General features: G+C 44.2%; 1 protein-coding gene across 1 annotated transcript in view; it reads right to left on the bottom strand.

Moving 5' to 3' along the window:
* Positions 1-27,456, bottom strand: part of LOC132826822 (branched-chain-amino-acid aminotransferase, cytosolic-like) — a 75,180-nt gene that overhangs the window by 21,322 nt on the left and 26,402 nt on the right. Inside the window, exons 2-3 of the mRNA XM_060843071.1 lie at positions 10,290-10,490; positions 2,491-2,601 (exon numbers count right to left, since the gene is read on the bottom strand). Of these exons, the coding sequence (XP_060699054.1) occupies positions 2,491-2,601; positions 10,290-10,469 (291 nt within the window). The 5' untranslated portion in view covers positions 10,470-10,490. The remainder of the gene's footprint in view (positions 1-2,490; positions 2,602-10,289; positions 10,491-27,456) is intronic.

Raw genomic sequence — 27,456 nt, 5'->3', positions numbered from 1 at the left:
TAAGATTATTGTCCAGTGTAGATAGAAGGAAGCCTGGCCAATGTTACCAAACATAGCTTCAAAGATTGAAGATTTTAACTGCTACCGTCTGCACTTAATATCTACCAGGATGTTTCCACCTCCGATCGAAAATGGAGGTTCTTGTTTGATAACCCATTTGGGCTGAATAGGAGAAAGTGAGGACTGCCGATCTGGAGATCAACGTCGAAAAGTGTGGCGCTGAAAAAGCATAGCAGGTCAGGCAGCATCCAAGGGGCAGGAGATAAACCCACCATCAGGAACGGGGTGGCGGGTTATGGAGGAGGTGGGCAAGGGGGGGGGGGCGGGTGCTAAGAGATAAACAGGAGGGCGGGGGGACTGAGGGGAATGTAGCTAGGAATGCAATAGATAGACGAAGCTGGAGGGTGAGGGTGATAGGTCAAAGCGGAGGGTGGAGTTCTAGGTCGGAAGGAAGATGGACAGGTAGGACAGTTCTAGAGGGCGGTGCCAAATTGGAGGTTGAATCTGAGATGAGGTGGGGGAGGGGAGATGAGGAAACTGGTGAAATCGACACGGATGCTGTGTGGTTGCAGAGGCCAAGGTGGAAGATGAGGCATCCTTCCTCCAGGCATCGGGTGGCTTGGATTCGGCGGTGGAGGAGGTGCAGGATTTGCATATTCTTGGTGGAGAGGGACAGGGTGGTGGGGTTGTTGGGTACATGTGTCCCAGAGATGTTTCCTGAAATGCTCCGAAGTTGGCGTCCTGGCCCTCCAATGTAGAAGAGACCACTTCCAGAGGAACGGACACACAGTAAGTGAGGTGGGAGGATGTACAGGAAAATCTCTGCCTGGTATGGAAGGATCCAATGGGGCCTTGGGTAGAGGGGAGATGGGGATGTGTGGGTGCAGATTTAAAACCTCTTGCAGTGACAAGAGACCTTGTACTGGAGGTTCACAGCTCCTTGAAAGTAGAGGTGCAGGTAGGTAGGTTAGTGAAGAAGGTGTTTGGTATGCTTTCCTTTATAGGTCAGAGCATCAAATATAGGAGTTGGGAGGTCATGCTGCAGCTGTGCAGGACATTGGTTAGGTCACTTTAGGAGTATTGCATGCAATTCTGGTCTCCCTGCAAGAGGAAGGATGTTGTGAAACCTGCAAGGGTTCAGAAAAGATTTACAAGGATGTTGCCAGGGTTGGAGGATTGGACATATAGGGAGAGACTGAACAGGCTGGGGATGTTTTCCTTGGAGCGTTAGAGGCGACCTTATTGAGGTTTATAAAATCATGAGGGGCACAGATAGGGCAAATAGACAAGGTCGTTTCCCTGTGGTGGGGCAGTCCAGAACAAGAGGGCATAGCTTTAAGGTGAGAGGCGAAAAATTTAAAAGGGACCTCAGGGGCAACTTTTTCATGCAGTGGGTGGTGCGTGTATGGAATGCCAGAGGAAGTGATGGAGGTTACTGCAATTACAACATTTAAAAGGCATCTGAATGGGTACATAAATAGGAAGGGTTTAAAGGGATATGGACCAAATACTGGCAAATGGGACTAGATTCGGTTGGGATATCTGGTCGGCATGGATGAGTTGGACCAAAGGGTGTCTTTCTCTGTCCATCTCTATGACATATCCAGTGCTTCACATACTACAGCTACCTCCATCAAAAGACTGTGCATACTGGGATTCAATGGAAACTTTCAAGAAGGTGACAAGTTTTTGTTTAGAAAGATGTCCGGGAAAATGTGACTAACACAAGTTGAGGTACAAATTGGATTGTACCATTGTCTGAATGTCTACGCCTCACGCTTTGTTGTCAGAAATGGTGCCACTTGGAATTTGGCCTAATGGCCATTCCTGGCGCCAGGGTGGTATCTGCAACTTCCTGCCTGTATGTGGCACAGGCAAAGAGTTATATGAGCTGTTTGCTGCCACCAGTCCTTCACTGACTATAAAGCACGTCTAATGATCAGTGGTAGAGGACAGACAGCACTGGTGAGTCTAAACAGAATGGGAACTTGTCTCAGTTAATGTTTTTATGCACGATAGCAATAAGTGCAGTTTACACAACTAATCAGGCAATGCACAGAGTACAATACCATCTGTAGAATTCCTTGTCTTAATGTATAGACTGTTAATATATTTAGATTGGGTGGAAGAATTGCAACATGCAACGTCAACTCTTTCAGAACAATTACCTTATGCAACAGTTACCTAATGCACCATGTCATGCAAGAATAGAGCTCTAATGAAAGCTCTGTTTGCTTGTTACAGAATGTGTGATTTGGTTACATTACTGAGGTACACCATATTCAAGGCATTGACAGTAACTGGTCAGTGCAGGTAAACCGCTGTTGCATGTCGCTGCAACATTGCATGGATGCGCAGCCGTGCAGTGACCTGAGAAGTCCTGGAGGGGGTTTGTTCTGTCATTAAGACCACACGTGCACAGTGCAAACAAACTGAAAGGGATGGCAACTGGGGAAAGTAACAGGCAACAATAACAGTCTGTGTACTCACAGGTAAACAGGATCGAATGGCCGACTGCAGCATCCTCTGCATATTCAACATGGGTCGGAACAGGCGAATCTTATTATCCACTCCGCGGTAGGCTTTCAGCCCTTCAAACAACTGTGAAGAGATGGCAGGTGAAGCAAGAGGTCATTTCATGCAACTCTCTCTGTCAGGCGATACCACGGTTAGTTAGCAAAAAGAAATCGCAGTTACTGGTGAATCCCACACTTGTATCCTTCACTGTAAGACTGCACTCTCCCTTTAACTGGTGAGTGAGCAATGCACCGGATCGTAGCTCAGTCAATATTCCCTCGTCTCCTGGCTGACCTCACAGAAGCAAATTCACCTCCACCCTTGCTGCTAATTCTGGGATCCTCCTGTGGGTCACCGAGTGGCCACACATTCCCACCCTGCGCGTCAGAAGTGGCAGACTGGCTGCTAAACGTGGGGTCACTGAGAGTCCCTCAGCACTGCCCTTACCCTCAGGACAAAACCAGTGGTTTTCCCCTCCAGGGCAATCAACAGCCTTCCTGAGGGAGCATCTAGAGGATTTCCTGCTGTCCTCCATCTACCCTTACCCCACCAATATCCCCACGGCACCATCTCCACCATCCCCCAGTCATTGACTGACAATCTCCACCAATCTAACCACTCGTGCCAATCATTTCCCCACCCTTAACCTTGACCCTTTCTCCTTCCAGGTACCCCAAGTGGTGCAGCCTGGCCAGGCATGGGAAGGACATCAGGAAGAAACAGATGATAGCAACCCAGCACCATCATTTCATCTCACTGCAGCTGTTACATGCAAGCTCAGTCAGAGACAGTGTGGAACGACAGCAAAACTCCAATCCGCCTGCGTTCTCAGTGCACTGCCACACCACCGGAAGACCGAGGCAAACATTGGAGGGCAGGAGAAATGGCTGAACTGCCTACCCCTTCGCTGTCTCCAACATCTCTTCAGTATCTGTGGGCAGGACAAAGTCAGCAACTCGAAGCAGGCTAGGCAGTCTTATGCAGAAGCCGTGAAGAAGACAGCGAGGACTTCTTTCAGCCCCTGCCACGCTGTTCCTGCAACTTTCAACAACGACAAAAAGCAGCAAACAGGAATCAAAGCAACAGTCAGAAGAAATCAACTAAACTCACTTGAAAATGTTTGATGTGTTGGATTGGCTGGACAAAGTTAAAAATTAGCTGCAAATGTGTTGCTGGTCAAAGCACAGCAGGTTAGGCAGCATCTCAGGAATAGAGAATTCGACGTTTCGAGCATAAGCCCTTCATCAGGAATAAGAGAGAGAGAGCCAAGCCGGCTGAGATAAAAGGTAGGGAGGAGGGACTAGGGGGAGGGGCGATGGAGGTGGGATAGGTGGAAGGAGGTCAAGGTGAGGGTGATAGGCCGGAGTGGGGTGGGGGCGGAGAGGTCAGGAAGAGGATTGCAGGTTAGGAGGGCGGTGCTGAGTTGAGGGAACCGACTGAGACAAGGTGGGGGGAGGGGAAATGAGGAAGCTGGAGAAATCTGAATTCATACCTTGTGGTTGGAGGGTTCCCAGGCGGAAGATGAGGCGCTCCTCCTCCAGCCGTCGTGTAGTTGTGTTCTGCCGGTGGAGGAGTCCAAGGACCTGCATGTCCTCGGTGGAGTGGGAGGGGGAGTTAAAGTGTTGAGCCACGGGGTGATTGGGTTGGTTGGTTCGGGCGGCCCAGAGGTGTTCTCTGAAGCGTTCCGCAAGTAAGCGGCCTGTCTCACCAATATAGAGGAGGCCACATCGGGTGCAGCGGATGCAATAGATGATGTGTGTGGAGGTACAGGTGAACTTGTGGCGGATATGGAAGGATCCCTTGGGGCCTTGGAGGGAAGTGAGTGTGGAGGTGTGGGCGCAAGTTTTACATTTCCTGCGGTTGCAGGGGAAGGTGCCGGGGGTGGAGGTTGGGTTGGTGGGGGGTGTGGATCTGACAAGGGAGTCACGAAGGGAGTGGTCCTTGCGGAACGCTGATAGGGGAGGGGAGGGAAATATATCCTTGGTGGTGGGGTCCGTTTGGAGGTGGCGGAAATGGCGGCGGATAATACGTTGTATGCGCAGGTTGGTGGGGTGGTAGGTGAGAACCAGTGGGGTTCTGTCTTGGTGGCGGTTGGAGGAGCGGGGCTCAAGGGCGGAGGAGCGGGAAGTGGAGGAGATGCGGTGGAGGGCATCGTCGATCACGTCTGGGGGGAATCTGCGGTCCTTGAAGAAGGAGGCCATCTGGGTTGTGCGGTGTTGGAATTGGTCCTCCTGGGAGCAGATGCGGCGGAGACGATGGTCCTCCTGGGAGCAGATGCGGCGGAGACGATGGGTCTCCTGGGAGAATCTATTGCATCCGCTGCACCCGATGTGGCCTCCTCTATATTGGTGAGACAGGCCGCTTACTTGCGGAACGCTTCAGAGAACACCTCTGGGCCGCCCGAACCAACCAACCCAATCACCCCGTGGCTCAACACTTTAACTCCCCCTCCCACTCCACCGAGGACATGCAGGTCCTTGGACTCCTCCACCGGCAGAACACAACTACACGACGGCTGGAGGAGGAGCGCCTCATCTTCCGCCTGGGAACCCTCCAACCACAAGGTATGAATTCAGATTTCTCCAGCTTCCTCATTTCCCCTCCCCCCACCTTGTCTCAGTCGGTTCCCTCAACTCAGCACCGCCCTCCTAACCTGCAATCCTCTTCCTGACCTCTCCGCCCCCACCCCACTCCGGCCTATCACCCTCACCTTGACCTCCTTCCACCTATCCCACCTCCATCGCCCCTCCCCCTAGTCCCTCCTCCCTACCTTTTATCTCAGCCGGCTTGGCTCTCTCTCTCTTATTCCTGATGAAGGGCTTATGCTCGAAACGTCGAATTCTCTATTCCTGAGATGCTGCCTAACCTGCTGTGCTTTGACCAGCAACACATTTGCAGCTGTGATCTCCAGCATCTGCAGACCTCATTTTTTACTCGAAGTTAAAAATTACACAACACCAGGTAACAGACTAATTTGGAAGCACTAGCTTTTGGAGCGCTGCTCCTTCATCAGGTGGTTGTGGAACAGGATCGTAGGACATCGACTTTACAGCAACAGGATAAGACCGTAAGACATAGGAGTGGAAGTAAGGCCATTCGGCCCATCGAGTCCACTCCGCCATTCAATCATGGCTGATGGGCATTTCAACTCCACTTACCCGCATTCTACCCATAGCCCTTAATTCCTTGTGACATCAAGAATTTATCAATCTCTGCCTTGAAGACATTTAGCGTCCCAGCCACTACTGTACTCTGCGGCAATGAATTCCATAGGCCCACCACTCGCTGGCTGAAGAAATGTCTCCGCATTTCTGTTCTGAATTTACCCCCTCTAATTCTAAGGCTGTGTCCACGGGTCCTAGTCTCCTCGTCTAACGGAAACAATTTCCTAGCGTCTACCCTTTCCAAGCCATGTATTATCTTGTAAGTTTCTATTAAGTGTCCCCTTAATCTTCTAAACTCCAATGAATACAATCCCAGGATCCTTAGCCATTCCTCGTATGTTAGACCTACCATTCCAGGGATCATCCGTGTGAATCTCCGCTGGACATGCTCCAGTGCCAATATGCCCTTCCTGAGGTGTGGGGACCAAAACTGGACACAGTACTCCAAATGGGGCCTAACCAGAGCTTTATAAAGTCTCAGTAGCACAACGGTACTTTTATATTCCAACCCTCTTGTGATAACTGACAACATTGCATTCGCTTTCTTAATCACGGACTCAACCTGCATGTTTACCTTTAGAGAATCCTTGACTAGCACTCCCAGATCCCTTTGTACTTTGGCTTTATGAATTTTCTCACCGTTTAGAAAGTAGTCCATGCTTGTATTATTTTTTCCAAAGTGCAAGACCTTGCATTTGCTCACATTGAATTCCATCAGCCATTTCCTGGACCACTCTCCCAAACTGTCTAGATATTTCTGCAGCCTCCCCATTTCCCCAGCACTACCTGCCTATCCACCTAACTTTGTATCATCAGCAAACACCACTAGAATGCCCCCAGTCCCTTCATCCAGATCATTAATATATAACGTGAACAGCTGTGGCCCTAACACTGAATCCTGCGGGACTCCGTTTGTCACCAGCTGCCATTCCGAAAAAGAACCTTTTATCCCAACTCTCTGCCTTCTGTCAGACAGCCAATCCTCAATCCATACCAGTAGCTCACTTCGAACACCATGGGCCCTCACCTTGCTCAGCAGCCTCCCGTGAAGCACCTTATCAAAGGCCTTTTGGAAGTCTCGATAGACCACATCCACTGGGTTTCCTTGGTCTAACCTACTTGTCACCTCTTCAAAGAATTTTAACAAGTTTGTCAGGCACGACCTCCCCTTACTAAATCCATGTTGACTTGTTCTAATCCGACCCCGCTCTTCCAAGAATTTAGAAACCTTATCCTTAATGAGGATTCTCGAATTTTACCAACAACCGAGGTTAGGCTAATTGGCCTAAAATTTTCCATCTTTTGTCTTGATCCTTTCTTGAACAAGGGGGTTACAACAGCGATCTTCCAATCATCCAGAACTTTCCCTGACTCGTGACTTTTGAAAGATCTCAACTAACGCCTCCGCTATTTCCTCAGCCACCTCCCTCAGAACTCTATGATGTAGCCCATCGGGGCCAAGAGATTTATCAATTTTAAGACCTTTTAGCTTTTCTAGCACTTTCTCTTTTGTAATGGCAACCATGCTCAACTTAGCCCCCAGACTCCCTTTAATTGTTGGGATATTACTCATGTCTTCCACTGTGAAGACTGATGCAAAGTACTTATTAAGTTCTCCAGCTATTTCCTTATCTCCCATCACTAGGCTTCCAGCATCAGTTTGAAGTGGCCCAATGTCTACTTTTGCCTGTCGTTTGTTTCTTATGTATTGAAAGAAACTTTTACCATCATTTCTAATATTACTGGCTAGCCTACCTTCGTATTGCAGTGTCATACAACTGAAATGATACATTGAACAAACCTAGATTGCTATTAAGTCTTTTATCCTTTAGAATGGTTTGCAGATTTTGGTTCATTACTATACAAATCCCAGAACTTCTTTTAAGTTTTTGCCACAGGTGCCATTTCAGCGTTTGAAGAATGTAGGCAGGACCCCAGTCGTGACTCCAGCCTAATTTCTCATCCACATTCTTTCAGTTGTGCTGCACAATTGTGCTCAGTTTCTGAGAAGAACCACAAGAGGATGATGGAGACCACCTCCTGGTGAAATATCACGGTCTCGGGTACAAGTAGAGAGCAGCAGCCGCAGTTTGTTCTCACTAGGCAACAACTTGCAATAACTGTAAAACCTTTTAGAATCACACATTCGCCAAAAATATGACACTGCAACTTAACACAACCTCTATATTATAATATTCACAGGTTTTAGTTTTTAACTAGCAACCTCATGTTAACAATTTAATCAAATCTTCCCAATATGTGATGCAATAAGTACAATTCCTACTACATAATATGTAATGGCTTTGTTTAATTCACCTTGATTTGTGAATGTTTGGCATTTATATTCATTTTACATACTTTAGGTTTTCACAGATCACATTTAACTTCCCAAATAAGTTCAGTGGGAAGTAATTTCATCTCAAAATCAGGAACGCAAATATTAAACCCAAAATGACACTCTTGCGTGGTGCTGAGGGAGTGCTGCATTACTGGAGGTGCTGAGTTTTAGACGAGGTGTTAAATCGAGGCCTCTCAGACAGATATGAAAGATTTCCTAATTACCGGTCGAAGAACAGTGAGGCAGGGGCCCTGATGCTCTTCCCCAAATAACAATTGTCCATTAACTAAATAGCAGCAAAACATATCACTCGATCATTTATTTCACTGCTGTGTGTGACATCATCTGTGTGCATGTTGGTTTCCAGTAAGCCAATGGCTGGGTTTACAGGATGTTCTCCTTTATTACGAGAAGAATTGAACATACTAGTAAGGGCATTCTTTCATACACAATAGGATGAATGGCCTCCTTCAGAACGGTAAAATTCCATGACTCTACATTACGCTTCAGTTATTAGGGAAGCCACTTCAGAATACGGTGTGCAGTTTGGCATCCTTGTTTAAGAAAGGATGTCAATGCATTAGAGGTGGCTCAAAGGAGGTTTACCAGATTGAAACCTGGAATGATGAGAAATCTTAGAACCAAACACTGGACATGCTGGGCTTATTTTCACTACAGTTGTGAAGAACAAGACAATTTGACGACCTAGTGGCATTATCGTTGGACTGTCAATCCAGAGAGCCAGATAATGTTCTGGGGACCCAGGTTTGAATTCTGCCATAGCTGAATGTGCAAGCAAAGTTAAATTTTTTTAATATAAATCAGGAGTTAAGAATCCACTGATGACCATGAATCTGTTGTCGATTGTTGGAATAGCCCATCCAGTTCATTAATTTCCTTCAGGGAAGGAAGTGGGGTTAGGCTGATTCTTATAAGGCAAGGAAATTGTTAAGGATTATCAGGGATAAACGGGAATGTCAAATTCAAAACGTAACTTGATCAGCCGTGTTCTTATTGAATGGTGGGTTTGAGCCTACTCCTTCTGGACACAGATCAGAGGCTACCACTGCCAAGGTGTTCCAGTTAAATGGATCACTCAGGTTCTCTGGGACTCTGTCCTAGTAATTCTGTTATTTAGCTCCCACTCCTCACCTACTCCCCATTGGCCCATCCATGCCAATCCATATCATCATCCACCTCTCATGGCTGCTCATACCCCACAAGCCAATCAGTTCTCTTTATGATCCCACCAATGGTCCTTCATGGTTCCACAATTACCCATACATCTCTTCCTCTCCCTGACATCCTCCATGTCAACTCATTGCACTTTGACGTCCATGCATCAGATACGCACTCTGTACAAAACCAGTAAACCCTACAATAGCAATGACATGTGTGGGTTTGTTTAAAAAAAAAGCCATCCATAATGCCCTTCAAAAACTCCTGTTACTTGTCACATGTAAACTAACTAGACCTTTAAAGTACCAATGGCAGAAATAATAAGCAGTTGGCAGTGATTTATATCAATAACCATCCAGCCAGTGACAAGATAAATCACAGAGGCAGACCTATAAATTAAGCAACCTTTTCCTGACTGCTCGCTGGTTCAATAAAGTAATGGGAGACAAAACTGCTCAGTTGAGGCCCCACCCAATCTCTCTGGCAAGAGCACCGTGCAAGCGTCAACATGTCACTCCTCAAATACCTTGGCCTGCCCACTGCTGGCAACAGACTGAGGATTATAGAGTAACCACCTCACCTAAAACCTTAAAGGATCTCACGCAAAGTGTCAAGAAAACCGTTCGAATGCAAGAAAGAAATTTAAACTTGAATTACTAGAACATTCTGTGCCTTCAGAGCATTTTCAACTTAATGACATAATTGGGATTCCCCAGGCAAATGTGGCAGCAAAGTTTGTGCAAAGCAATAAACCCGCCAACACACACAAAACCACGAATGGCCAAATTTTACTGACATTCAGCTACAGGTTAAATATTGTCTGGAGATGCTTCCCTTCAAAATGCTGGCGTACCGTCTTCAACTTGAGAAGACCTGAGCTAAAGATCGCTTACGAAACATGACACCTCTGACAGGACAGAGGTCCCTCAGTACTGCAGGGAGTTGGAGGTGGGCGGTGAGGTGTCAGGTTGCTGCATTTAATTCCTTCTGTCTGAACATTCAGCTTTGAACTCAGAGTTGTGAGTGCCACCAGCCAAGCCCCACAGCTAACGCCAAACCCAAAAATGCAAATCTCCCTTACATCATCTCACCTCCACTGAGTAGTGTAGAGCTGACACTGCAGGGTGCAGTGAGAGGTTCTGCAGTGGTTTAATCTGTGGCCTCTCCCAGCCTCTTGCGGCCGTCCACTGAATCATCAACATGTGGTCGCTGAACGAAGTCCCGAATACAAGCTGGTTCGGGTCTGGCTTCTTGGCTGACGTCTGGGCCATTTCAATCTGCAGATCGGCTGCCTTAATGGAAAAAGAAGCAGAAAAATACATTCAGGGTGAGTTTCAGATCTCCGACAACAATCAGGATGCAGGATTTTACCTGAAATTTAACCCAGAAACAGGCTATTCAATCAGGTACAACTTTCATTTCGTAAAGCCATCATAGGTGCCAAATAAGCTTAAGACCCAGACCAGCCACACGGAAACAGGCAAGGCTTACATGACCTGATGAGCTACAAAGTTAAATTAAATAGAATCACAGGTAGCAGTACATCCCTACCCAACGAGATCAATGCATTCCACACTCACTTTGAACAGAAGGTCAGTGAAACGGTGTCACCTATCCCAACAGTCTCGGATCTACCTGCACCCACAGTCAACTCCACAGATGTTACATCAGCCTTTTTGAGAGTGAACCCACGGAAAGTGACTGACCCAGATGGAGTCTCTGGCTGTGCAGTCAGATCCCGCACGGACCAGTTGGTGGGAGCATTCGCTGACATCTTTAACCTCTCCTTCCTCTGATCCGAAGTCCCCACTGCTTCAAGAAGACCACCATCATCCTGGTACCAAATAAAAACTCATCCAGCGTGCCATAATGACTACCACCCAGCAGCTCTGACCTTCATCATTATGAAGTGCTTCCAGAGATTAGTCATGGTTCTTGTCAACTCCGTCAAAATGCGTGGTGCTGGAAGAGCACAGCAGGTCAAGCAGCATCCGAGGAGCAGGAGAGCTGACGTTTTAGGCATGAATGCTTCATCAGGAATGCAGAGGGGTCCTAAGGGGGCTGAGAAATAAATAGGAGGCAGTTCATCAACTTCACAAACATCTTTCACCCAGACCTCAAGTTGACTTGGACCACCTCGGACACGTCCCTCCCCTTCCTGGACCTCTCCATCGCCAAACTCCAAGACCTAGGTCTCAGTTTCTCCCTCTGTAACCGGATCCTCAACGTCCTGACCCAGAGACCGCAATCAGTAAAAATAGAAGACAACACACTTCCTCCACTATAACCCTCAACACATGCCCCACAAGGCAGTGTACTCAGCCTCCTACTATACTTCTTACTGGCCTCACAGTTGTGAGTCTAATTCGCCCCAACTCCATTTACAAGTTTGCTACGATACCACCGGAGTGGGTTGTATCTCAGAGTACGATGAGACAGAGCACTCAAAAGAGATTGAGTATTTGGCAGCATGGTTTAAAGTCAACAATCTCTCTATCAATGTCAGCAAAACGAGGGAGCTGGTCATTGACTTCAGAAAGCGGAGTGGAAAGCATGCTCCTGTCTGGATCAATGGTGCTGAGGTGGAGACGGTTGAAAGTGTAAAGTTCATGGAAGTGACGATCGACAACAATCTGTCTGGTCCATCCACGGTGGGGCAATGATCAAGAAAGCACACCAATGCCTCTACTTCATCAAGAAGCTAAGGAAATTCAGCATGTCCACAATGACTCTTACTAATTTTTAAAGATGCACGATAGAAAGTATCCTGTCTGGATGCTTCACAGCTTGGTACAGTAACTGCTCTGCCCAAGACCACAAGAAACTACACAGAGTCATGAACACAGTCCCGTTCATCATGCAAACCAGCTCCCCTCCATTGACTCCATTTATATTTCCCACAGCCTCAGGAAAGCAAGCAACGTAATCAAGGACCCCTCCCAACCCGATGATACTGTCCTCCATACCTTCTTCCATCCAGCAGAAGATATAAAAGTTTGAAAACACATACAAAGAGATTCAAGAATAGTTTCTTCCCTGCTGTTATCAGACATTGCAATGGACCTCTCAAATGTTATTTCTACTCTCTCTCTCTTGCTCTCTCTCCACCTTATCTGCGACTGTAACACTGTTATCTGCTACCCTGATGCACTTTGTATGGTATGATCTGCCTATACAGCATAAAACGACATTTTTCACTGTATCTTGCTACATGTAACAACAGTGGATCGAATCAATCAGAAAAGCTGTTAGAATTCTTTGATGAAGCGACCAGGAAAGTTGATGAGAGCAGTGCAGCAGATGTAGTCTATATGGATTTCAGTAAGGCCTTTGATAGAGTTCCATATGGTAGACTGCTCTCGAAGGTTAGATCGCATGGAATCCAAAGAGAGCAGGCAAATCCATTACACAGTTAGCTTGATGGTAAGAAGTGGAGGGTATTAGTGGAGGGTTGCGTATTGGACTGGAGGCCTGTGACTCGTGGAGTGCCTCAGGGTCTGTGCTGGGCTCATTACTGTTTGTTATCTATATCAATGATTTGGAAGAGAATCTACAAGGCATGATTAGTAAGTTTGCTGATGACACTGAAATACATGGTATCGTAGACAGTGATGAAGGTTATCAGAAATTGCAGCAGGACCTTGATCAGCTGGGAATGTGGGCCAAGAAATGGCAAAGGGAGTTTAATATGGATACGTGTGAGGTCTTGCACTTTGGAAAGTCAAATCAAGGCAGGAGTTTCATGTTGAATGATATGGCCTTAGTGAAAGAGTGGGATTTGGAATTTAGGTTTACAGTTCTCTGAAAGTGGAGTCACAGGTATATAGGGCAGTGAAGAAGGCTTTTGGCTCACTGGCCTTTGTCAGTCAGGGCATTGAGTATAGAAGTTGGGAAGTTATGTTGTATAATTATACAGGACATTGGTGAGGCCGCACTTGGAGTACAGCATTCAGTTTTGGTCATCTTGCTATAGGAAGGATGTTATTAAACTGGAAGGAGTGCAGAAGAAATTTACAAGGATGTTGCCTGGACTCAATGGGATGGATTAAAGGGGGAAGTTGGACAAGCTAGGACACTTTTTTAAAAAGAGTGTAGGATACTCAGGGGGGAGCTTATAGAGGTGCATAACATCATGGTAAGCCTGGATAGAGTGAATGCACTCAGTCTTTTTCCCAGGGTTGGGGAATCGAGGACTACAGGGCATCAGTTTAAGATTAGAGGGGAAGGAATAAAAGAGAACCTCAGGGACAACATTTTTTACACGGAGGGTGGTACGCACATGGAATGAGCTGCCAGCAGAAGGGGTTGATGCAGGTACATTGAAAATATTTAAAAGGCATTTGGACAAATATACGGACAAGAAATGATTAGAAGGATATGGGCCAAGTTATAGAGAAATAGGGTTAGCGTGGATGTACATGTGGTTGACATAGACCAGTTTGGGCCAAAGGGCCTGTCTCCATGCAGTAGAATTCTATGACTCTAACTGGTTGGTGTCAGTATTTCAACTCCAGCCAGCCACCTCGGACTCTATCTTAACATCCTGCCTCCATTTGTTATCTTCCACTTTCTGTTTGAATCAAACTCTCCATTAATTACAGCAATGCTATCTGTCCCACATGGTCATGGGCTCCACATTTCTACCACTCTCTGTGTAAATTATCTTCTATCTACAGTATCAACTAAGGATCTTTGAGCCTAGACTCAAAGGTTTTGCAAGGGTTAATGTTGAAGACACATTAATCTCCATTCTAGGCTGATGTCTATGGGCTCTGATACATCAGAGTAACTGACGACCATGTCACATGAAGATGGATATGCACGGGTCTCCCACCAGTCTGAGTAACAATGCCTAACTTACCAATGTCCATATCTTCAAACCAATCTGTTTAGATGTGTTATAAAACACTTCTGGATGAGATGGGACTTGAATCTAGGTCTTCTGTCCAAGAGGTAGCAAGACTACCACTGCACCCTCAATGTCCTAGTATAACTTGTATCTAGTGTCTATCATGCAATAAAATACAGCTTGATTAAGGCACAAGCTTCCTATCATTAAGATTCACTTACGGTTTTCCCTTCCCACTGTCAACCAAGTCAGGCTTTGAACCCAATCAACAAAACAGGACAATGGTAGCAAACTACCCTGATCACCATCAGGTGATGGTTAGCATCACAGCACAGGCAACAACTGCAGATAACAAGTCAGTGTGCATTCCATCACTGACTGTAGCAGCTGAGTGTCTAGTGTTCATAGTTCATGAAACTGGGGGCACATATCCGAAACCCTGTGGACTGCTCTAGCCTCCAGTTATCAACTGATTAACTTAAACATTAATCAATTGAGAGGTTAAAGTTATTTCTAAATAATGTGCAAATAGACGTCATACAGAAAAATATGTGAACCTGTCTAAAGAAAATCTACTGCGATACATCAGTTTGTCACATAAACAAGATTCATTAAATCATCAGGGATGTTTCACAGGGGGATGTCATGTTCCCATCAGAAATAATTCATATGAAGTGTATTTCCAACTTTGGTTCTACTTTGACTTGTATTAATTAATGATATTCCTCAGACCCCATGATCAATGTTGGAATTAATCTTCCACTCTATTCCCAATTATAACATTTTTTTGAAAACTCATTTACGGAACACGGGCATTCCTGGCTGGGCCTGTCCCTGGGAGATATGATGATCACCACGGAGTTAACCTGGCGTGACCTATAGCAACTCAGACAATGGTCACGGCACCCAGGGGGTCCAGACAGGCTCAGCCATGGAAGCTGAAACCTCTGATAGGCTCCCTACCTCACTCTGGTCGTGGGAAGAGACAGCAATTTCTAAAGCAGAGGGCATGACAGCTCAACATGTTGAGTGCGAGCAGCAGCGGAGAAGGAGCAGGAGCAGCGGAGGAAGTGACGAGGACCAGAGGGACAGCCGGGAAGGAAAGCAGTGACCATATATATCAGCAAGGTGGCTAAACCCGAGACTCTACTACTGTAATGTCTCCCACCCACCCTCCTCCTCTAACCTAGTTAATAAGTACGCAGAGCGGGAACGACGACCAGGAGACTGCCGGTATTATATCTGGGCAGTGGCTGGAAGAACTCCAGCTCAGAGTTGATGATCTGGAATCTGAGCTTCAAACACTGCGGCACATCCAGGAGGGGGAGAGTTACCTGGACGCTTTGTTTCAGGAGGCAGTCACATCTGGGAGATTAAGTAATTCACATTCAGCTAGTGATCAGGGACAACAGGGTGTGACTGTAAGTGAGGCAGGTAGGGGGAACCTGAGTTCAGGAGTGCAGGAGCCTCAGCCCTTGACCTTGTCCAACAGGTACGAGATTCTTGCTCCCTGTACGGATGAGGAAAATGGTTCTGGACAGGATGAGCCAACTGACCACGGCACCATGGTGCAGGAGGCCATTCAAGAGGGGGGAGCTAATAGACAAGTAGTGGTTATAGGGGATTCTATAATTAGGGGGACAGATAGTATCCTTTGCAAGCCGGATCTGGAGTCTCGCATGGTGTGTTGCCTGCCCGGTGCCAGGGTGCAGGACATCTCCGACCGGCTTGAAAGGATATTGGAGCAGGAGGGGGAGGATCCAGTTGTTGTGGTCCATGTTGGGACTAACAACATAGGCAAAGCTAGGGTGGAGGAGCTGTTTGGGGATTATCAAGCACTAGGAAGGAAATTGAAGCACAGGTCCTCAAGGGTCATAATCTCTGGATTAATGCCTGAGCCACGTGCCAATTGGCATAGGAATAAAAAAATTAGGGAAGTAAACACGTGGCTAAGGGATTGGTGTGGGAAAGAGGGATTCCACTTCATGGGGCATTGGCATCAGTTTTGGAACGGGGGGATCTGTACCGTTGGGACGGACTCCACCTGAACCGATCAGGTACCAATGTTCTAGCGAAGAGGATAAATAGTGTGGTCAGTAGGACTTTAAACTTCTGAGTTGGGGGGGGGAAGGGAAAGTGAAAGCGACAGGGAGTATGGAGTTAAATGGAAAGATAAGCAACAGGATAGCATGCTTGTGGGTGGATTTAAGCTTGAGGCAGATTAGGAATGCAACAAAAAGGAAGGATAACTTAGGACATCTTATGATTTCCAGTATCTCTAATGATAAGAAAGTTAGCATTAAGGCACTTTACTTTAATGCTCGTAGCATTCGTAACAAAGTAGATGATCTAACGGCACAGATCATCGTGAATGATTATGATGTGGTAGCATCACAGAGACATGGTTGCAGGGGGTCAGGGCTGGCAGTTAAACATCCAAGTATTTACAACTTATCGAAAAGACAGGGAGGTGGGCAGAGGGGGCGGGGCTGCCTTGTTAGTTAAGAACAAAATGAAATCTATGGCATTGAATGGCATAGGGTCGGATGATGTGGAGTCTGTGTGGGTGGAATTGAGGAACCGCAAAGGCAAAAAAACCATAATGGGAGTTGTGAACAGACCTCCTAACAGTGGTCAGGACCAGGGGCGCAACATGTACCGGGAAATAGAGAAGGCATGTCAGAAAGGCAAGGTCACAGTGATCATGGGAGACTTCAATATGCAGGTGGACTGGGTAAATAATGTTGCCAGTGGATCCAAAGAAAGGGAATTCATGGAATGCTTACAGGATGGCTTTCTGGAACAGCTTGTCATGGAGCCCACAAGGGAGCAGGCTATTCTGGACCTAGTGCTATGTAATGAACCAGACTTTATAAAAGATCTTAAAGTAGGGGAACACTTAGGAAGCAGCGATCATAACATGGTAGAGTTCAGTCTGCAGTTTGAAAGAGAGAAGGCAAAATAGGATGTAATGGTGTTACAGTTAAACAAAGGTAATTATGAGGGCATGAAAGAGGAACTGACAAAAATCGACTGGAAGCAAAGCCTAGCGGGGAAGACAGTAGAGCAAAAATGGCAGCAGTTTGTGTGGCTATAATTGAGGACACTGTACAGAGGTTCATCCCCAAGAGAAGAAAGATTATCCAGGGAGGGATTAGACAGCCATAGCTGACAAAGGAAGTCAGGAAACGTATCAAAGAAAAAGAGCGATCCTATAAAGTAGCCAAGAGCACTAGGAAATCAGATGATTGGGACGGCTACAAAAACAAACCAAGGATAACAAAGAGAGAAATAAGGAAGGAGAGGATCAAATATGAAGGTAGGCTAGCCAGTAATATTAGAAATTATAGTAAAAGTTTCTTTCAATACAGAAAGAATGTAGAATGCCCCCAGTCCCTTCATCCAAATCATTAATATATAATGCGAACAGCTGTGGCCCCAACACTGAACCCTGCGGAACACCGCTCGTCACCGGCTGCCATTCCGAAAAAGAACCTTTTACCCCAACTCTCTGCCTTCTGTCAGACAGCCAATCCTCAATCCATCCCATTAGCTCACCTCGAACACCATAGGCCCTCACCTTTGCTCAGCAGCCTCCCATATGGCACCTTATCAAAGGCCTTTTGAAAGTCTAGATAGACCACATCCACTGGGTTTCCCTGGTCTACCCTACTTGTCACCTCTTCAAAGAATTCCAACAGGTTTGTCAGACACGACCTCCCCTTACTAAATCCATGTTGACTTGTTCTAATCAGACTCTGCTCTTCCAAGAATTTAGAAACCTCATCCTTAATGATGGATTCTAGAATTTTACCAACAACCAAGGTTAGGCTAATTGGCCTATAATTTTCCATCTTTTGTCTTGATCCTTTCTTGAACAAGGGGGTTACAACAGCCATCTTCCAATCATCCAGGACCTTTCTTGACTCCAGTGACTCTTGAAAGATCTCAACCAATGCCTCCGCTATTTCCTCAGCCACCTCTCTCAGAACTCTAGGGTGTATCCCATCGGGGTCAGGAGATTTATCAATTTTAAGACTTCTTAACTTTTCTAGCACTATCTCTTTTGTAATGGCAACCATACTCAACTCAGCCCCCTGACTCCCTTTAATTGTTGGGATATTACTCATGACTTCCACTGTGACAACTGCAATGCTATCCCTTATCAAAAATGCCACTCTCCCACCTCTCTTGGCTCCCTTTCTGTCCTTCTTATAGCATTTGTACCCTGGAACATTAAATCCTGTTCATGCTTGAGCCACTTTTCTGTAATATCAATGATATCCAAGCCCCATGTTCTTAACCATGCCCTGAGTTCATCTGCCTTCCCTGTGAGACCTCTTGCATTGAAATAAATGAAGTTTATTTGATCAGTCCTACCTTGTTCTCTGTTCTGTCCCTTCCTGCCCTGACTCTTTGATTCGTTTTTTCAACTGTCCCAGTCTCAGATTGATCTCTTTCCTCAGTATCTCTCTGGGTCCCACCCATCATCTTATTAGTTTAAATCCTCCTGAGCAGCTCTAGCAAATCTCCCTGACAGTATATTTGTCCCCTTCCAATTCAGATGCAATCTGTCCTTCTTGTATAGGTCACCTTTACCCTAGAAGAGATTGCAATGATCCAAAAATGTGAATCCTTCTCCATACACCAGCAACTCAGCCATGCATTCATCTGCTCTATTCTCCTATTCCCACCCTCGTTAACTCGTAACACTGGAGTAATCTAGATATTACTACTCTCGAGGATCTCCTTTTCATATTCCTGCCTAACTCTCTATATTCTCCCTTCAGAATCTCATAACTTTCCCTTCCCATGTCATTGGTTCCAATGTGTACAATGACTTCCTGCTGGGTCCTCTCCCACTTCAGAACATTCTGCACCCTCTCTGAGACATCCTTGATCCTGGCACCAGGGAGGCAACACATTGTTTGGGTTGTTTTGCTGCTGGCTACAGAAATGTCCGTCTTTGTCTTGGACTAGAGAGTCCCCTATCACAATTGATCTCTTGGAGTCCAAGGTACGCCTCATTGCATTCGATCCAGTCTTGTACCAGAAACTTGGCTGTTCGTGCTACATTCCCCTGAGAATCCATCGCTCCCTGCATTTTTCAAAACAGCATACTTGGTTGAAATGGGGATAGCCACAGAAGATTCCTGCATTACCTGCCCACCTCTCCTACCTTTCCTAGAGTTAACCCATCTTTGTGACTGTACCTGCAACTTTTCTCCCTTCCTATAACTGTTTTCCATCACACCCCCTTGCTCTTGTAAATTCTTCATGGCCTCTAACTGTATCTCCAACCAATCCATTCAATCTGATAGGATTCACAACCAGTGGCATTTATTGCTGATATAATCCTCAGTAACATGTAAACTCTCCCTAAATTTCCACACCTGACAAGAAGAGCATATCACTCTACTAAGAGCCATTTTTGCTTCTTTCAATCTACAGACCCAGAAAATAGCACTGTCTTATTCCTCTACAAAACATTGCTCCAGGTTAACTTAATACTTATGGCTTATATTTTAAGTTTAATCATGAGACATATCCCAATATAACATATAATCAAGAAAGAACACATTTTTCTCACTATTGCAGACTTACAGCAAGGCCACACGTAAACCTATTCACTTTTCTGTTTCTGTGTTGTGACCACTCCCAAACAGGTTCCTCCAAGATCAATTGTGAATTTCACTGTTAGCTAATTTTCTCAGATGCTCTCCGATGTCCAGTGATACATGAATTCAAACAGCAAAGGCAGTAGCTGTGCAGGCTCACTGCTGTGTCAGACAGCAGTGTGGGTTTCTCTCTCTCTCTCTCTCTCTCCTGCACTGACCGTGTGCTGCCTTTGTCTGTTCCACTCTCTTTTAAAAGTGCTATTGGTTTGCCTTTTTCTTCCTCCAAAGTTCCAAAACAATACAACAGCATATACAACAGTAATTGCTGCTGCTGGAAATCGAGAAAATCACCTCCAACACCTAAAATACCTCAAAAAAAAAGCAGCCTTTACAGCCAGAAATTTTTCCCATCCTCCATCTTGGATTATCCAGAATCCTCTCTTGGCCTCATTTTGCATTTAAAATTATCTAGACTCAGCTGTTGACCCTGGTCCAATCAATCTTTTTTGCTGTAGTTAAGTGCAGAAGGCCTTATGTTGTGCTAGGTCTCCTTTGGATGGTCCCACCTCCTCCCACCTGTGTGATTCCGTTCAAGTGCTACATTGGCAGGGTAAAAAAAGACAGGAGACAGTATTCATGTCCTGGCATTCTCTTTTGCCTCAGTCATAACATCCTGTCGGTAGCTTTGTCTAGTTCTGTGTAGCACTTCTTTATTGATGACATTGTCTCTCAAAGTGATGCTCAGGAACATGCATAGGGAATATCATTGGGAGACATTAACCTCGGTACACTTTTGCTTCTCTTCCATATCTAACTGGCAGAAGTCTCATGACACCAGTTTGTAATCTAACGGGTTTATTTGAAATCACAAGCTTTTGGAGCGCTGCTCCTTCATCACAAAGGAACAGTGCCCCAATTGCCAGTGACTTGAAATAAACTTGTTGGACTGTAACCTGATGTGGTGTGACTTCTGACTTTGTCCACCCCAGTCCAATACTGGCAGCTCCACATCATGGCTGCTATCTCACTGATATGGACTACAGTTAATACTTTTATTGACATGTCTTGTAACATTGTAGCATCGTAGAAGGAATAACTTGGTAAACTAATTCAGAAGAGTTAAAATGTTGCTTAATCAACTTCAACATCCTTCTGGAAATTTAGGGTTTCAATCAGAGTGGTGCTGGAAAAGCACAGCAGGCCAGGCAGCATCTGAGGAGCAGGAAAATTGAAGTTTCAGGCAAAAGCCCTTCATCAGGAATAGAGGCAGGAAGGCTCCAGAGTGGAGAGGTAAATGGGGGGTGGGGCTGGGAAGAAGGTAGCAATGGGTACAATAGGTGAATGGGGGTGGGGATGGAAGTAATAGGTCAGAGGGGAGGGTGGAGTGGATAGGTGGGAAGGGAGATTGGCAGGTAGGACAGGTCATGAGGACAGTGCTAAGCTGGAAGGTTGGAACTGGGGTAAAGTGGGGGGAGGGAAAATGAGGAAACTGGGAATGAAGTGCTCCAGAAATGCCAACTGAAAGTTCACAATGTTGGCAAGGCATTTGGCAAAGAGCTGCAGAAAAGGCTAGGACTTGGGCTGTAGAAGTTTGACACCGATCTTGAAATAGTAAATAATTGGGCATAAAATAAGTCATTACATTATATGGTAGGGAATGGGAGTGAAGAAAGGTGAATTGCTTCAACCAAAGATATGAGTAGAACAACAAAAGATGAAATGAAATGAAAAACAGGTAACATACAAATTCCATAAATCAAAGGTTGAAAATTATCCTGCATTTGTCAAATCCATGGATGAGGTTGAAAGACTCAAGAATCTTAGTGGATACAACACACAAATCAATGGTATTTTCTGCTCAAAATTATAGAACATAAATTGGAGGAATTCAGGATCCAAATTCAGGATGTCCTGATCATACTGCACAAAGTACTAGTTAATGACGGTCCTTGAGGCACAGGAGGCATTCAAACACTGAATGCAGTACTGAAGCAAATGAGGTTAATCACTGTCTCAAACTTCTAAGTTGCAAGGAAGCACTGCAGAAACTTAGACATCCAGGTCTCAACTGAGGGGCATTTGCGAGTAAGGGGAGCACATATTAATGAAATGGAAGATTTGTAGCTGGAATCATACATAAATCATAAAGGACACACATTCAAATTGAAACAATCAATTTTGTATGGATGAATCAAGTTTATTTGAACTGCTTCATCATTATCCACTGATCTCTTTCACTTCTGGTGTTGTGCAGGTTGAAACCAACAATGCTCAATCTCCATGGCTCATATATTGTTCCTTCTTCAAAAACAAGTTTGCTTACTTTCACCTCCGCAATATGTTGCTCTTTGCTGTTTCTCCCCTTACTCTAATATGACAAGCAAAACTGTGAAGGCATTTACCTTTTCCCTGAAGTAATCCTCATCTCAATGCAGTTGCCCTGAGGCCTGAAAAACCTGGATAGCTACAGTCACATGTGCAAAGCAGATTAATTTAGAGGTTTCTAACGTCAATAACATATTTAATCTGCCTAACATCATCTCATATCAGGCTGGCTGCTTGCTTTTGGTACCAATTACACATATTTCTCTTTCTTGTCTATTTACTGACCTAAAAATAATCTGACTGGCTCCCACATGATAAAATACTCTCCGATGAGATGATAACCTTAATTGCCTTGCTCGCCAAGTGGAAGCTGACTATCTGACAGCAAGATCAAACAGACTGGATTTCCTAAAGAGAAAGAAGCCAATCATGGCTATAGCTGAAAGATTTTGGATCAGAAAGTCAAAGCTGGACAATGGTAAAATTTGCTTCAGCATGGAGCAGCGATTTGCTTGGCTACTTGATCAGGAAAGCATAGTAAGTATCTCTGAAGAAGAATATAATAGGATATTCCGAGAGAGTGAGACAAAGTATTTTGGGATGAGGCTCACAAGGCCTTATGACAGAACACACTTTTGACTGTATTTTATCTTGAATACATGTGATAATGAACGATTCAATTCAATTCAATTCAGTTCAATTAAGCATTACCAAAAGAATGATTCTGCTCCTTTTCCTTACAATCTCTCTCTTTGGAGTTGCTGATCATCAGCTTGTTTTGAAAATTTGTTAATATTCTCAATCCCACGTACAAATGCACAGAAATTCCAAATTCTAGTTCCAAATCCTTTGCTCTTGTTTTTTTTTTAATGATCTTTAATGATTCACTTACTCCCTCAAGTTCAAGAGGGTCCAAGCATTCAAACTCCTTCTCTTGACTTCACCTTCTGCTGATTAAACTTTTAGCTTTGAAATCTCTGATCGAACTTGTCAGCCACGTTCTCAAACAGACTCGCTACCTCTCCGCCCCCACCCCACTCCAGCCTATCACCCTCACCTTGACCTCCTTCCACCTATCACTTCTCCATCGCCCCTCCCCCAAGTCCCTCCTCCCTACCTTTTATCTTAGCCTGCCTGGCACCCTCTCCTCATTCCTGATGAAGGGCTTATGCCCGAAACGTCGAATTTCCTATTCCTTGGATGCTGCCTGACCTGCTGTGCTTTAACCAGCAATACATTTTCAACTGTGATCTCCAGCATCTGCAGACCTCAGTTTTTACCCTCATATAAATGACTCATTGCCATAGCCATTATTCAATATAAGGGTTTATAGCAACAATAGTACCAAACATCTGTTCTTGACATTTCACCATCCAGTTAATGTGTAACTGCCTTTACGGTTCAATCCTGTGTGCACATCAATCATTATGAAAGATCATTCAAATTTATTTTCTTGTTTTCCCAGTCTTATTTATACTTAGCAGTAGCTCCTCCCCCATTTGAAGGTTTGTAAATCAACCTGTTAATCTGTGACCTGATGGTTTAAACATTTATGTTTAGCAGCAGATGAAAAAAGTGGATTGTGGTCTGAGGTTTGCAACTGTGCGAAACATCTGAGTGTGCAATGACATGACGAATGTTAATAATGAGAGAGTTTGTTGTTTGATGGATGTCAAGGCTGAGGTGAGTTGAGTCGTAGTTGATGATGGTGAATACAACAACAGAAGATATATTGAATACTGAAGACAGCAAACCTTTTGCAGCATCATATCCAGATTTGATAAAAAAATTGTTTTCTGTGCACGCAATATAACAAAGTTAAAATAATTTATAAATATATTAATAATTCAGTAATCAGTCTTAAATGGTCTCTTTATTTAAGCAGATTTTCACAACTAATTCCCAAATGTTGGCTAGAATAAAAATCCACTCTCTCCCTGATTGCACATGATAATTTGGATTTAATCTTGTGAAACGCAACCAAAGCTAACAAACTAACACAAAAAAATTTTTAAAAAATGTCAGGCGCAAAGTGCGATCCACTGCTGAGTTCTATTCCATAACCTGTCGATCTGGCTTAATAAATATCACGCTCGAGCCCAAACAAAGCAGGAAAGAGGCAAGGCACAGCAAAGGATGCACAACCCATCTCATAATTATTACGAGTGAGAAAACGAACTTGCAGAGGATATCAAAACCAACACAAAATATTTTACAAGTATATGAGGAGAATGAGAGCATGCATCAAGAGCAATGCAGGCTCTGTCAACATTAACCATGATGATGCTATAAAAGAAAATCAGGAAATGGTGAACACGTTAAAAATTACTTTATCTCAGTATTTACAATTGAGAAAGAGAATAGCAAGCTGGATATTCTAAGAAACCTACCACTGAATTAGTAATAATGAATAGAATAGTCCTTTATTGTGTTTCTTTTTTTTTACAAAAGAAATGAGGAGGAATATTCTTCTCTCAGATGGTAGTCAACTTGTGAAATTCTTTAATGCAAAGGTCTGGATTTTTGTGCTTTCTTGCAGTAAGATACAAATCCTGAAGCAATTAGGAAGTGGTCAGACACTGAACAATTGATACTGGATTTAGTGAGGAATGAACCAATGTTCTGATGCTGTGCTTCCTAATTATGCTGTATATGAGCAACTAATCGCAAGCATGATTCAGTGTCAAGCATGTGTGGTCAGATTGTATTATATGTGTAAAATGTCAGTGAATACCTCACTGATAGTTGTTTCCATGGAGGAAAGAAGACTGAATGAAAACATTATTCAGGGTTCATCCACAGCTCTCAACTTTGATAAATCAAATCCATTTTTAAGGAAATTAAGCAGCTTGTTTTTTTTTCACACTTTTATTCATGAGACACTTGTGAAGAAATATAATTCAATTAGTAGCTATTTTGTGAACACTTTTAAAATATTGACAAAAGTTTCTGTATTATATTTTTGTTATTATTGACGCCTGAGTAACAGCATTGTGGTTGTAGAGTCAGAGTCATACAGCATGGAAACAGACACTTCGGTCCAACTCATTCATGCCAATCAGATATTGTAAATTAATCTAATCCCATTTGCCAGCATTTGACCCGTATCACTCAAAACCCATCATACCATATACCCATCTAGATGTTTTTTTAAATGTTGTAATTGTACCAGCTTCCGCCACTTCCTTTGTCAGCTCATTCCATACACGCATTATCCTCTGCATGAAAAACATTGTCCCTTAAATCTTTCTCCTCTCATCTTAAACCTACGCACTCTAGTTCTGGACTCTCCCCATCCTAGGGAAAAGACCTTATCTATTCACCCTATCCATGCCCCTCATGATTTTAAAAATCTTTATGAGATCACCCCTCAGCGTCTGATTTTCCAGGGAAAGTAGCTGCAGCTATTCAACCTCTCCCGACAGCTCAAACTTTCCAAGCCGGGTAACAGCCTCGTAAATCTTTTCTGAACTCTTTCAAGTTTCACAACATCCTTCCTACAGCAGGGAGACCAGAATAGTTTCTTAATGTATTGAGTTTTTTGACTGAATTTAAAATAGAATATTGTTGTAATTACTGAGTTAGCTACTCCCTGGGTGAGGAATAAAGTAAGAATTTGGAAATCATGACTCTATTCGTTTGCTGTTCATAAAAATTGATGGATGTAAAATTGTGCAAGTCACAGATTGGGGACGTGCAAAATTCTCCACAAATCCTCTGTGCCTCTGCGCAACGAAAACGGAAGACAACCATTTACCTTATACTTCCTCCTAGTTAACATGTGTCACCTCAATGAACTCTTAAACAACAAGGTTCAATGATCTGCCGGCAGGAACTAGGATTGCTAATGATAAGACTAAATGATGATGATCAAATGATTTCTGAGGTAATTGGAGATACCTCATTCGGGACATGACAGTATTGTCTGCACTGATTTGGTTCCTCTGAAGCATGACATGAGTCATTTAATGCCTTGTGCAAATTGTTTTTATATCCAAAAGAAAAAGATTCTGGTAATCCATGATGGAGGACAGGAATAAATTGTGGCCATAAGAGCTGCTTTATTTTTGAGGTATTTTAGATGTTGAAGTGATTTCTTCAAATTCCAGGAGCAGTAAGTAATGCTTTATGAGCTGTTGCATTGCTTTGGAACTTTGGGGGAAAAAAAGATTAAAACAATGACACTTGAAAAAGGAGGAAGACAGGCAAAAGCAGAGACCACATGGTCAGTGAGGGAGAGAGAGAGAGAGAGAAAAACCTTACTACCTTTGCTGTTGGAGTTCAAGTATTTCTGGACATTGGAGTGCATCTAAAAAACATTTACAAACAGCAAAAATCACAGCTGCCATTGGAGGAACCTGTGTGGGAGAGCTCACAGCACAGGAGCAGATAGGTGCATGGTTTTTAAGTGTAACGTTGCTGGGTGTTTTATTGAGGTCTGTCTCTTCATTAAAATTTAAAAATATAAAACATATATTTCTAAGTTAGCCTGGAGCAGTGTTTTTTAGAGCATGTAAGACTGTGCAATTTTCTGGATCTGTAGATTGTTAAAGAGCAAAATTGCCTTTAATATGTTCTTCCTGTTGGATGTGGGAGTTTAAGGAGAGTTTCCATGTTACAGATGATTATGTCTGCAGGAAGTGTCTTTGTTTGCGAATCCTATCATATTGCATGGATTGGTTGGAAAAGCCATTAGAGGCAATAAAGAATTTGCAGGAGATAGGGGGTGTGAGGGATGGTAGTTATAGTAATGGAGAAAAACTGCAAATACAGTCAGGTAGATGGAGAGGAAGGAAGGTAATAGAAGAGTGTCCTGTGGTTATCCACATCTCAAACAAGTATGCTGTTTTGGAAAATATAGGGGGTGATGGACCTTTAGGGGAATGTAGCATGAACAGCCAGGTTTCTGGTACTGAGACTAGCTCTAATGTAATGAGGCATATGCCAGGTTCCAAGCGATCAATTATGATAGGGGACTCTCTAGTTAGAGGCACAGACAGACATTTCTATGGCCGACAATGAGAAATCAGAATGGTGTGTTGCCTCCTTGGTGCCAGATCAAGGATATCTTGGAGAAAGTGCAGAATATTCTCAAAGGGGAGAGAAACCAGCAGGAGGTTGTTGCACACATTGGAACTAACGACATAGGAAGAGAAAAGGATGAGATTCTGAAGGGAGAATTTAGGAAGTTAGGAAGGAATTCAAAACAGAGGTCCTCGAGAGTAGTAATGTCTGGATTTGTCCTGGTGCTACGAGCTAGTGAGGGTAGGAATAGCACAATAGAGCAGATGAATGTGTGGCTGAGGAGCTGGTGCAGGGGAGAAAGGTTCACATTTTTGGATATTTGGAATCTCTTCTGAAGTAGAATTAAACTGTCTAAGAAGGATGGATTGCACCTGAATTGGAAGGGGTCTAATATGCTGGCAGGGAGATTTGCTAGAGCTGCTTGGAAAATTCTAATTAGTA

This window comes from Hemiscyllium ocellatum, chromosome 23 (assembly GCF_020745735.1).
Source record: "Hemiscyllium ocellatum isolate sHemOce1 chromosome 23, sHemOce1.pat.X.cur, whole genome shotgun sequence".
Lineage (NCBI taxonomy): Eukaryota > Metazoa > Chordata > Chondrichthyes > Orectolobiformes > Hemiscylliidae > Hemiscyllium > Hemiscyllium ocellatum.
The sequence above is the reverse complement of the archived record's forward strand: the minus strand, read 5'-3'. Positions and strand labels throughout refer to the sequence as shown.